The sequence below is a fragment of the Candoia aspera genome, chromosome 3 (genome assembly GCF_035149785.1).
Source record: "Candoia aspera isolate rCanAsp1 chromosome 3, rCanAsp1.hap2, whole genome shotgun sequence".
NCBI lineage: Eukaryota > Metazoa > Chordata > Lepidosauria > Squamata > Boidae > Candoia > Candoia aspera.
In genome coordinates, this window is record NC_086155.1 from 188727678 (window position 1) to 188740765 (window position 13088).

The window sequence follows — 13088 nt, forward strand, 5'->3', positions numbered from 1 at the left end:
AGATCAGATATAGCTGCCGCTCCCCGTTAGCCGTCTCACCCCCTTAGTACATTCCCTGAAACAACTGCCCCTGAAGATAAATGTGGCAGGGCGCTGAAACCGAGCGGTGGCCGATCCGTGCCAAGCGCTCTTTGAAGAGCGTCCGAGCATTTCGGCTCCCGAAGCGAGCCCACGGTGCGCACCATTCCGCCCCCCAGCCGCGCCTCACCCCAAGCCCCGTCTCCCAGCTCGGTATCTGGGTCTCTCCCCCTTGCTCTCCTCCATCTTGGTCATCCCCACTCGAAATAACGGCCGCGCCGCCGCCTCTTTCTGTCACGGGCCTCCCGCCTCTCCCGCTCGGCCGATCCCTCAGTGCGCGTCCCTGAGCGGCTCGGCTCCTCCACCGCCAGCCTCGCGTGATTGCTAACGCTCCTCCCGGCGCGCTTGCAGCGAATCAACCCCCCCAGCCCCTCTCCCCGGCATCCCGAGCCCCCTGCCTCCGTCTCTTCCCCCTCACGCCAGGCCGGCTTGGCCGCCTCGCGTCTCGTCGCGTCGCTGTCGACCGCCCTCTCTGGCGGCTGGTGGAAGCGGCGTCGCCCTTTCAATCTCCCCCCGCCCCCTCGTTCCCGCGCCTCGAGCGATGAGGCAAAAACGTGGCTGGCGGTCGCGGAGGGGCGGGGACGCGCGCGAGAGCTGCGGCGGCAACGGCGACGACGACGGGCGGGGACGGAGGGAGGGAGACCTCGGGGAGGAAGGTGCGGAGCGCCTTCCTGTCATTCCCGCGTTAATCCGCGCCCCGTCCCTGCCCGTTCCGCGATGCGATGGGTTAGGCGGCTGGCCAGCAGCAGCAGCAGCAGCAGCAGCAGCAGCAGCTCAGCCGAGCGACGAGCGACGAGCCGCCGAGCGAAGCAGCCACGAGGGGCGGGGGCGGCGACGGCGGCGGTGGGGCCTGGCCGAGGCGCGGAGGGTGGAAATAACGGCCGCTAGGGGCGGCGGCGGCGGCGGGGTAGGAAGAAGCCGCCGGCTGGAGCTGCCTTGCCCCACGGTCCCTTCCATGGACAGCGGGCTGGAATTATGAGCCGGCTGGAGCTGCTGGCGGCCGGGACTCGCCCTCGCCCCAAGGGTTTTTTTCCCGCCCTGCGCCTCAGGGCGCCAGCGGAGCTCCTCTCGCCTCAGCCGCCTCACCGCCGTTACTCCAGCACGCGCCGCCGTCCGGCTCGGCTCGCTCCTCGGGAGGCGCGAGGGCCCCCTCCACTCCGGTGCCGGGGCCAGGCGACCTCCGCTCTGCCGGCAAGCAGGGGACACCCGCGGTTGGCGTAGCCCCGACTCCCTCCGCCGCCGCCCCGTCCTCTTCCCCCTTCCCAGTCTCGCTTTCTGGATGTCGAGCAAGACCCTCCGCCGCGCGTGTCCCCGGAGAAGTCCCCTCCCCCTCTTTCCGAGTCTCCCGCGCCCCCAAACCGTGACTGTTGCCCCGTCCCGCGCTCCCCCCGCGCCGAGCAGGTGAGAGGCTGGTGCGCTGCTGGGTGAGGAGGGTAGAACTGATAGCCGCTCCTCTCACCTCGCCCCTCCACCCTCGTGGGCGACGGCCCCCTCCCCCCCCGCCGGGCATTAATTAGGCTGCCCATTGATTAAAGGGTATTGATTTGTATGTATTTCACTCAGCGCCGTTGGCGGCGGCGGCGGCGGCGCCCGCTGCTTGTGCGGCGGCCTCCGCCCGAGTTAGCCCAGTATTTCCCAATTTAGAGTGTTGTCGCCGAAGCTCCCTCGACCAAAGATGTCGGCTCCTCTTGGGCCCCGGGGCGGCCCTGCTCCCCCTCCGCCGCCTGCGCCCGAGATGCCCGACCTCAGCCACCTCACGGAGGAAGAGAGGAAGATCATCCAAGCCGTCATGGACCGCCAGAAGAAGGAAGAAGAGAAGGAACAGTCCGTGCTGAAGTAAGCGCTACTTTCCTCTCCCCCTCTCTTCCCCTTCTCCCCCCAGCCCCGCCATTCCCAAATCCTGGCGCCGTGGGCCCAGCCCGGGAGGGGAAAGCTGCCACGGTCCCCAGCCCGTGGGCAGGGTCTGCCTTCGGGAGGGCTGCATCGCGCAGGGAGGAAGGCCTGGTGGGATCGCCCGGGAGCAGCGCAGGAGGCTGCTCGGCGGTGTCGTCGCTCCCGGCTATGGCTGCTGCTGGCCCCGTCCGCCCTAGCCGGAGGTGGGAAGGCAGAGAGCCGGGAGTTCCCTCCCTCCCCGCTTTTCAGGCTCCTATTCGCCGTCCAGGCATGGAGCGGGGCCAGGCACCCAACATGGCCGCACAGGTGCTGTTGTCACTCGGTCCCTGCGAAGCGGATGGTCTCAGCAGCAGGAAGCGGCGGCGGCGGCGTGTCTAGGGGGTCTCGCCCAAGCTAGGCTTTAGGCAGTAGCAGCCGGTGGCTGTCCTTTCACCGCGGCCGCCACAGACTCTGCCTTTCTCCGACTTCTCTCCTGCCTGCCTCAGACAGCTCGCCCCGGCATAACTGTACCTCCGAGGCCCAGGTTCTCTCTGCTGCCTAGCTTGGGGTGGGCTTGGAGAAGCCGCCATCTTCCCCCAATAATGTGTAGCCCTCCCACCCCTTTCACCTGCTTCTTGCTGCCCAGGCGGTGTTTTGCCAAGTAGACCTGTGGGTCCCATTAATCGTCGGCTAATAGCCGCTCAGAGAGTTCATCTCCACTTACAGCTGTCCAGCTCCTCGGTCTCTTCAGCACCCAGGAGCTGTCCAGGCAGGAGCAGGAGAACGGTGTTCTATCGTATTGATACTTCTTCCTCGTTTATCGTGTTTGCTCCCTTCCTTTGGCAAAACAATTCAGCTCTGATCTATTAGAGTGATGTCGTGAAGGTCCATTTTTTGAGAGAGAGAGAGAGAGAGGGAGGGAGGGAGGGAGGGAGGGAGGGAGAGGTGTTGTGGATAGTGAAATTTCCTGGCTGACTGAAATGCAAACTTCTTTTGTGATAGGCAATAAATGTATGGGGCTCTCTTCTATATATTCTATCGTATGAGCTGTTTTTTGCCTGTTAATATTTACTTTGTACACTTAGTTGTTTTTGTCTTTTCATCATGTTATCAAAAATGAAAATGCCACATTTTCTTGTTTAAAAGCACAGTGCCTTTTGAAAAAGTTGCCATACTAAAGGAGATTCAAAGTAAACATTTCTGTTTAAACAGCTCTAAAAAATTGAATAAAATTACTAGGCAATCAAAGTGATGTTAGGCCGTTTTCTTGTTGAACAAGAAATTTGGAGCTGATTGCTCTCTCGTTTTCTGGGCTTAGTTGATGACTTGTGTTACAATTAGTGTATTGTTAACAATATCACAGTTGATAAAACAATTACTCTAGTTAGATTATTTTTATCTCCATACAAGAGAGGTAAAAGCCTTCACACTATTGTTAAGTTTAACAATAATAAAAATAAACATTGAAGGGAAGCCAGTATAACTTATATTAATATATATTTTTAAAAGAACATTATATTTGCTACTCCAACTTTAGCTAATAATTTACAGTAACTTCTAGGACACTTTGTGTTCTGTATCAATGCTAATAGCTCTATAAAGATTAATAATGTAGTTTTGTTTTTTAAATATGTGACACTCTAAATGATTAATAACAGAATTAACATTTACAAAAATATTTCTAATTACTATTCTAATGACTACTTAAATATAGTCTTTGTGATTAAAATATCATTTTGATTCTTTTCTAACATAAAATTCAGAAAATGTTGTATGTATAGACAACAAATAAACTTATCTTTGGTTTTAAAAGTAAAATAATTTTATAATCAAATGATGTAGCTTCAAATTAATGCAGAGTTGTTGGCCAATATTTTGTGAAAGGAAGGTTCAAATAGCTATACAAGTATTTAAGCAGAAATATCTTACAACTCCAGTGTTTACTATTTCAATTTTTGATAGAGCTTATCACAGTAAGGCTTGTTCACCAACTGGACTCCACAAGTGTCAGTTCCTTTTTGTGAATAGCTAACATATGCAAAAGTCACACAGCTAATATGTGAAGAAGATCTCTGAGAAAGCCAAACTGGCTGATCAGAACTTTTGACATATTTTAAATAAACTATTGAAACTTTACTTAGAAGTACTTCATCTTTTAAAAATGAAGTAACTTTCTAGATTTGGAAGATTGACACTTAGATTACTTTTGCAGTGACAGATAAGAAAAAGAAGAAAAAAATCAATCTGAGAAAGAGATGTGAAGCTATTTGTTTCCAGGAGGCCACTTTGTCCCATCCGTACTGTAACACCCACCTCCCCCAACAAAAAGGAGCTGAAAGTTTTCAGCTGTGCTCTTTCAGTGACATCACCACGTTACTGGTTGGCCTCATGCAGCCCTTGAAAAGGCTGGAAGGCTGATTTGTGATGACAGACCTCTCATATGTTGCCCATAGTCACCCTCAAAAGAATATGTTAGTTGTTACATTAGTTGTTCTTCAATATATGTTCTTCACTTATATTCCTTGTGAGGATAATAGAGATTCCTGGCATTGTTTGCACATATTTTTGCCCATGTTACACATATAATGCTGGTATTCTACCACACATTATGATCTTACTCAGACATGATGGTTATTTGGACAATCTTCTAATCTGCTGGTACTATCAGGTACCATTCTTAATGATATAGCTTTTTAAAAAGAGAGATCTTTCCTTTCTATTTCTTACTCTATTACTGTTTTTCAATATTATTTCAAATATATACTCTCTGATTGAATTCATTGTTAGAAGACAGGTATTTAAATTCTTCACATTGTTTCTAAAAGTAATTAGTCAGTAAAAATACAGTATTTCACTGCTTAAAGAAGACTTGATACATTTTTTTTTATTTTTCTTGTTAGTAATAGCAAGAATAATTTTCAAGTTTTGTTTTTCCAAATCTAATTGCTTACTTCCTTTTTAAAAGATGAAGTATCTACTAGATAATGTTTCTGTACCTTATTAAAATATTAAAAGCAATGGTCTAAAAAAGTGCAGCCATCTTCTCCAGTGAAATTAAAATATTTCTCCACCAAAGGTTAATGTACAGAGTAAGGGAGATGAGCTTGACAAAAATATGCAACAACCATTACCTAGGCAAAGGGAACTGAAACATTTTTTAAGCCCTGGCAAACAAAAATAATATTTGGAAGTGGCTCAGGCAGCTGCCTCCCTGATTCATGGGTCATAAGGGGGGGTGGGGAGGTACAGCACAATCAGACTTGCAAAATTCTGTTGTTATAGCCAATCTCAGTGATTGTAGATCTAAGCTTCCTGTGGCATGGATTTCCTGGTTTGGTCTACCTAGTGGGACTGATAGTTAATTTTCATATTCAAGAGAAGTAGTTGACACAGTGTTCTTAACAAAAAGTTGTGTTTTAAAGAATTATACAACATTTTATATAAATGATGAGTGGAAAGCAGCTGCTTTTTTTTGTATGCTTTCTGTTTTATTCAGATTGTCTAAGAGTAGCACTATGATATTGAAGTGTTTATCAGAAGAGCATTCAATAGTGTCACTAACATCTGTCACATCTTTTCCCCTCTTCTTTTTCCCCTTTTCCCGGAGCAAAATTATGCATATATATTAAACCCACTGCAGTCACTGATGCTCCTGCTATGCTTCTTTTGAAGAAACAAAGAGAAATGGTGCAAAGTTAGAATCAGCAGGAGTGCATACTGATAAGGGCAATATTCACTCCTGCTGGGACTTGCTGGAAGTTGATGACATGTAAAATGACTGTTTTGCAGAGGTATCTGTTTTTGGCAGGTTGTGCTTTCTGAAGGCTAGGTGAAGCCATGAAGTGTTCTTATTGAGAGAGCTCCATGGGTTTGTGCTGTAGAAATCCTGCTGTTGAAATTGGTCTCTCCTTTAAAGGTGTCCTGTGTGTTAAATATCTGAGAAGTAAATATTACTACTTAATCTTATGTGACAGTTTCAGTAGTTGTCTGTGGATTGATTGCCTTTAGCTCATTTGCCTCAGTTTAATCTGTATACTAAAATATCAGGCCTAAAATAAATTATAGATTTTCTCATACATAAATGAATGCCATTTTTCTCTATAAGATAGTTTTTTCTCATATGACATTAAACATGTGACCTGTTGTATTTTATTTATAATTTGAGGAATATAGGAGGCTTCTACCAATAATTTCTTTCATGTACATTCTGACTAACAGGTCTCAATATAAGGGTAGTCAGAAATGTTGAGCAATCTTGAGCCACCCACAATGTGTATAGGAAGTGCTTTAGAACTCAAATGGCCAATCCAGGGCCATATCAGTCCCCTACTTTTGATTATGCAAGCCCCATAACAACCTCAGATCACAACACCAAAATGTATCAAGAAAATGGCAGCTTTGGGCCTGATTCTCTTGCTATTTTAGATGAAAATAAAGGTAGTAATAGAGTGTTAAGCCTCTCTGAGGCAAATGCATGACTTTCCATCATTCAAACCTCCAAACTGCAAAAACACCTTGACAGCATCATATGGTTGAACCAGGGTGAAGATGTACAACTGGGTTTCATCAGTATACCGATGATATCACACCCCATGCTGACAGAAGACCTTTCCCAGGGGCTTCATGTAGATGTTAAATAAAAGTGGGGAGAGGTTAAAGCCTTGAGGCATCCCACAAAGCAGGGGCCTCAGGCTCAACCTCTCCTCCCCACCAACATTGACTAGAACTGGCCCTGGAGAAAGGAGGAGAACCACTGTAATATGGTACCTCCCACTCCCAGCTGGCCCAGAATGATACCATGGTTGATGGTACTGAAATCCACTGAGAGATCAAGGAGGGCCAGGATGGATGCACTATCCCCATCCTGAGCCTGCCAGAGGTCACTGACAAGCATGATCAGTGCAGTCTCAGTACTATAGCCAGGCCTGAATCCTAACTGAAAAGGGTCCAGATAATCTGCTTCTTTCAGAGTCCACTGGAGCTGTGAACCAACCATCTTCAACCATCTGGAGATGGATGAAAATCATTCTTGAGCAAGCCATGCCTAGGAACTCAGTCTTAAATAGTTCAGTTTCTCATATAATGTATCTTCTTAATTGTTTATGAAATGCTTAATGAAATTAAGTCAGCTTCTGCTTCTATTTACCAAGAGGAGTTGTAACTGCCAAAGTCCAGGCAAGTTACAGAACATTGCTATTATTTAATTTTTGTTAAGAATATACATCCACATAAACAACATTTAACAATATCAGTGCCTTTGGTTGCTTACAAAGATAGGAAAGAAACAGTAACATACAACCTATGGAAATATCAATATACCAGCAAAATAAACTTGTAGCAGAAAGAAAGAGAGAAAGAAAACATACTAAGGCCAAAGGTGTGGCAAAATAAAAAAAAATCTTTAACTTTTGGTTAGGAAAGAGAAAAAGTATAACATGGATTGGATTTCCCAAGACAGAAAGTTCTACAGTCTCACCATTTTGCTTGAATGATCCTGTTCTTTCCTTTGTAACAATGAAGATCAGCTGTTGTAATTGTGTTCTTGTGGGAATTTCTTGAAATGGTTCACAAATCTGGTCTGCAGGTCTTTTAAAGAGGCATGAAGTGGTAGTGGGGAGATTCTAATCCACCCCACCATCTTTTGGGAAACGAACTCTGCCAAATAGTTCTTCCATGAAAATCCTTGAAATGCCTTCCTTACAACTTTCTCTTTCAAAGCCACAAGAGGTCTGGCTTTTCTTGATTTGATACTAATGAATAAGGGATGACTTTGCTGAGGAAGAGGGATTAGCAACAACAATAACAAAATTTAACTATGCCAGAGTTCTTGATTTTAAGGGCAATTGAGGCTGAGTGTAATTGCATTTTGGATTTAAAAACTCCTTTTTAATAGATCAGTGATAAGTGGGATGCTGTGACAGAGAAATTAATAGGAAAAGGAGCTCAAGTTGGGTGGGAGTTCCTAAAGAAAGAAATTATCTCTTTTCAGGAACAGTGAGTAGATAATTTTATTATCAATTCTGGATTCAGTTCATGATGCTAAGGTCCTTATATCTTAAAGATTTACTTTGATGACATTACTTTGATGATAAATACTAGTGATAAGCTCCCATTGTAAGTTTGTATGCACTAGAACTGTTACTGCCTTTTCCTCCTGTGAATGGGATCTGATTATGCTTTATTCCATATTCCATAAAGGAAATAAAATCATTTTCAGCAAGGAAAATGTGAACTGTGGAATGATGTAGAATATTTTTGGAAATAACCTATAGAATTTAGAATGTAGTTTCTGCTGAAATATTAAGTACGATTCTGCCATACTCAAGAAGTATTGTATGACATTCCAAGATGGGCAGGATTTTGCTTCAAAATGAAGATGTGTATCAGCAGTTTTATCAGCTGGTTTGAATTACAGATTATAATAATTCCATCCACTGATAAATATACAGGTACCTTAAAATATCTTAAAATGGTATCTTAAATACTTTACTTTGTACTGGTCAGTTCAGAAAGTTTCTGTTGATGTGACTGTGATAATAATTATTTAAATATTAACTTCATTTAATCTTCTTTATCTACTCATTTTCACTGTTAGTCAAAATGGCAGCAGTGAAAAGTAACACTATAACCTGTAGAAACACTTTGACTTATAGTGCAGTATAATGTGTGTGTGTATTTGTGTGTGTGTGTGTGTGTGGGTGTTTAAAACCCACACAAGCAAAACTCTTTCAGGGTCCTCCATAATTTTTAAAAGTGGGAAGGGGTTGTGAGAGAAAAAAGTTTAAGAAACACTGGTTTAGCATATAAAATAGTAGGAACTTCCGGAAAAACTGATCATGTCATGATGGTACAACTACCCAATCTGGCCTGCAAAAATCTAGATGATCCTTAGACAGCAACAGAGTGGTTTTTCTGTGCCTCTTGCTGCCATCTAGTGGGCATCCAAATTATTGTAGCCAGAGATGGATGGATGGATGGATTATAACTTCTATGCTGCTTCAATTGAACTGACTTTTAGGGGTTTACAAGTTAAATAGAATACTGTAACAAACTAAATCATACAAAATAGTATACTAAAACAATCTGTCATGAGTAAGAATGGCGAGCAGGGGGCTCCCATCCAGACTGTCAAGCGCATGCGTAGCACTGAGGAATTGTTCAGCCATTCAAAGAGACACAGATCGGGACCGCCTTAACCCTTGGGGGTTATATGTCTGGGTTTTCCCCACGCTTCTTCAGTTTGTTAGGATTCCTGTTAAGTACTAGCAATAAATATTAGAGACCAGTTCCTTGTCTCAGTGTGTTTCCTGGTTGTTAGGACACAATCAGACAATTACTCCACAGCAATCTTACTTCTCCAAGCACGCTTTGGAACAACTATATCTTTACCAGATCCCTAAAATATCACCAGGGGAGGGGCTACTCTTGCCTCAAGGGGTAGGCTGTTCCAGAGAAGGGGATTCTCCCCATAGAATGCTAGTTTCTGACCCTCCCTCAAGTTGCACTTCTTGATACTTTGGGGGTTCTCAAAATGCACTCTCTGTTCTTATGCATTGGTAGAACAGATTCTGTATGGAGCAGGCAGTCTTAAAGATACCCAGGTCCCAAGCCATACAAGGCCAGAGTATTCCCCTAGCACAGGTGTGATATGACAATAAAGAGTTTAATGTAATAAATGTAACCAAATTCTGCATCTGTTAAATTTGCCAGATGGTCTTCAAGGGCAGCCTCATGTAGAACAAGTTACAGTAGTTTAATTGGGAAGTGGCAGCTTTGGCACTCAGGAAGCAGCAGAACCCACTGTAAAATGCTGTCCCCAATTCACAACCCTTGCAGGCTACTCATGGTTGATGGTAGTGAAAGCCAACCAAAAAAGAATGGTCATACTCCCCTCATCCATGTCCCACCATAGATCATCCATGAGAGGGGCCAATACAATTTCTATCCCATGTCCAGGCCTGAACCCTAACTGAGAAAGAGCTAGAAAATCTGTTTTCTTCAGAGCTCTTTGTAACTGTTGTCCATCACCTAAGCAATATGTCTTACATAGCCAGATCCAAGGATGTCTTCTTGAGTGAGGGGCTCATTAGCACTTTTTTCTAAGGCAACTGGTATATCCCCCTTCTGCAGTAAGCCATTTATTATTACCTAGGCTTGTCTTCTTTCTGGCTGCTCTTACTAGCTAGATGGGACATGGATCAAGCTCATAAATCGTAAAGAGTGTCCATCAGGTGCTAGAGTGGACCAACATAATAAGTTCACCTTTCCAACTCTCTTGGGGGAGGCTTCTCTGTTCCCTGTCTTTCACTAGGGAGAGAAACAATACCTTCCACTGCTTCCCCTCCTATTGTTTTCATCTCTTTTTAGTTTCCACTCACTTTTGAGTCAACTGGCTTGTCTCAATTTGTCCCTTGTTTTTGCGGATTCGTTGTCATATGCTGTTTTTCACAGACTAGCTTTTACACTCTCTAAGAAGAAGTTATATATTCTACTACCCAGTTGTGACAAATAGTCTGAAGGAGAAGAGTCTTAACTTCAGCTTGATAGAAACATAGTCAGAGACTACCTACAGAACTTGAATGAATTCAAATCTGTAAGGCCAGATGGATTCCACCATAGACTACTAAGGGAATGTACTTATAGTTTGGCACCTTTATGAATTAATTTTTATTAATTCACCTTTATGAATTAATTTTTAGAAATCCTGAGAATGGGTGAGGTAAAAGATGACTAGAGAAAGACAAATGTTTCCTTTAATCTTCAAAAATAGGAAAAAAGAGGACCAGTCCAAGTCAGCCTGTGTAACACTGATACTTGTGAAGATGCTACAGCAGATCATAAAGAGATAGTTCTGTAAACACTTTGAAAACAGCACAATGTTTACTAGAAGTCAGCATGGATTTATAATGAACAAATCTTGTCAAACTACTGTAATTTGATTTCATGTTTTGATCTTCTTTGAAAGAATTCTGTGGACATATCTTTATTCCAAATGCTAAGCATTTAAAAATTACTCTTAAATTATTATCAAGCTAGTTAAGTATAGGCAGAATAGGAGGACAATTTGTTGGATGAAGCTAGCTTGAAGACTAAATTCAGAGAATGTTCATCAGTACATACAGTAGTTCCTCATCAAACTGAAATAAAAGATCCGATGGAGTGAAACAGGGTTCATTTCTGGCCAGTTTCTTCCAAACCAATTTGGAAGAAAGAATGAAAGGAGTGATACAAGCTTCAGTCTTAGCCACAATTTTCTTAACATCTTTATAATGAATTGTACTATAAAGTTAAGACAGTGCTTATCAGTGGCAGATGGCACATTGAACAGGATAGTTTAATTGCCCCTATGATTCTATGGTCCTAAAACCTGGTATGCTAAAAGTGGTTTTACTAAAGTTCATCTAATTAAATATATTAATGACATTTAAAACAAATGGTTATATTGATAAGTTCTTTACGGATGTCTTGTACTCTTGGAATGACTTTTAACAGAATGGTCTCTCTTTGAAAAATTCACTATTGTCCCAAATAGACTCGACATTGCCTCTGATTGTAAATTGGTGAAACCCCAGGGTTTAGAAATGGTACTGTAACCTTTTCCAGACTAGCTGGCATCAATTACTTTTTTATGAAGGTCTTTAGAATTTTTTTGAACAGGCCATGTCCTATCTCTTGAATCTGTGTGGTGAAAACTTCACTAAGATCAGGAAGCCAACATTTATGAGTTTTATATTGGCAAGGCTGGCCAAAGCAGTCCTGATTGTTTAATGAAGTACTCATATAACTGCCCCTAGTTATCCTTTTAATTGAATTAGCTGAAATGGGGTAGTGATTTTATTTTTTCACACTAGCACATCACATGTTGGATGACTTTGTTTATGAAATAAATGGAACAGACACCAAACTTGGGTATTATTTGTTTATTCAGACTCCATTTATATATCACTAAGATAGACACACAGTTCTGATAACAATCAGTGGCAAAGATATGTAAAAATTCAGACAGTCTTAAAACTGGTGGTTTTTTAAAAAACATATATATAAGCGCCTGTTTTTAGATATGAAGAGACACAGGAGATCAAGTGAAAGGGGGACCAAGATCCTATTTGTTCCTTATGAAACTATAATTGTGCTCTGAAATTGATCAATCTCCCAGGAGGACTGTACATTTACTGGGATAGACAATAACACTAGTGCCTAATAATAAGACAGGCAGAAATGAGCAATCCTTTGTCATCTATATTCTGTCTTAGGCACAAAAATGAGAAAAGCTTTTAAGTGCATGTTCCTTTTTTATATACATCCCTCAGCTGGTAAAAATAATGCAATGAAAGGGAAGAGATCCTGTTGCTAATGAAGGGTGATTTTCTATAGCGTATACCTGTTGCAACAAGCAACTAGCAATTGTGGAGTAAGAGAGCCTTGCCAAACATCTCTCCAGACATATAAAACTGCAACCTTAATGATCCCAGGGTACTGTGGCCTGAGGTTATACTGTATTAAATGGGAATGATGAGACTTTTAGTCCTGTCTGGAAGACATCAGACCTGGAGGAACCAGTAAGAATATATTGTCCTGACAGGCATTTGGTGTAAGAGGATAACTTTTATTTTTACTATTCCCATAACCTGTTATGTTATTTCTGTATACCCTAAGACAAAGGATGTATACTTTGTGAACGACTGTTGTAACTTGCTTGTATATGTTCTAGCATTAATATCATTATTACTGGCTTTATCTTTTCATTTCCCTCTAACGGTTGCTAACCATCCTAATTTGCCACCCAAATGGCTGAATGCACTGCACAGTTTAGGATAATATGCACAATTTTAGGAAGACACTTTATAATTCTAATAGATCATATTTTATTCTAATAAATAAAGTAGGATTCTAATAACATTTATGATTCTAAAAATAAATATTACTAGATAATATCTAATATTACTAGATAATATTATCTAGTAATAATAAATAATGGATATTTTGCAATAATGTTAATCATTAAGGTGCAACTTTTTGTGCACTGAATTATCTCAATAGATTAACGTCATCTTTCTGGACTTTGATTTCTGTCCTTTTTCACATGTAAGAATCCCTTACTGTATGATCTGCTGCATATGCTTTAGAAATTAGTTTAA

At 42.7% G+C, this 13088-nt stretch overlaps 1 protein-coding gene across 1 annotated transcript in view; it reads left to right on the plus strand.

Annotated features, from left to right (window-relative positions):
• Window positions 1-1693: 1693 nt before the first annotated feature.
• LOC134494731 (regulating synaptic membrane exocytosis protein 2-like) overlaps window positions 1694-13088 on the plus strand; it is an 89623-nt gene continuing 78228 nt past the window's right edge. The window contains exon 1 of the mRNA XM_063299978.1: window positions 1694-1914. Coding sequence (XP_063156048.1) covers window positions 1754-1914 — 161 coding nt within the window. The 5' untranslated portion in view covers window positions 1694-1753. The remainder of the gene's footprint in view (window positions 1915-13088) is intronic.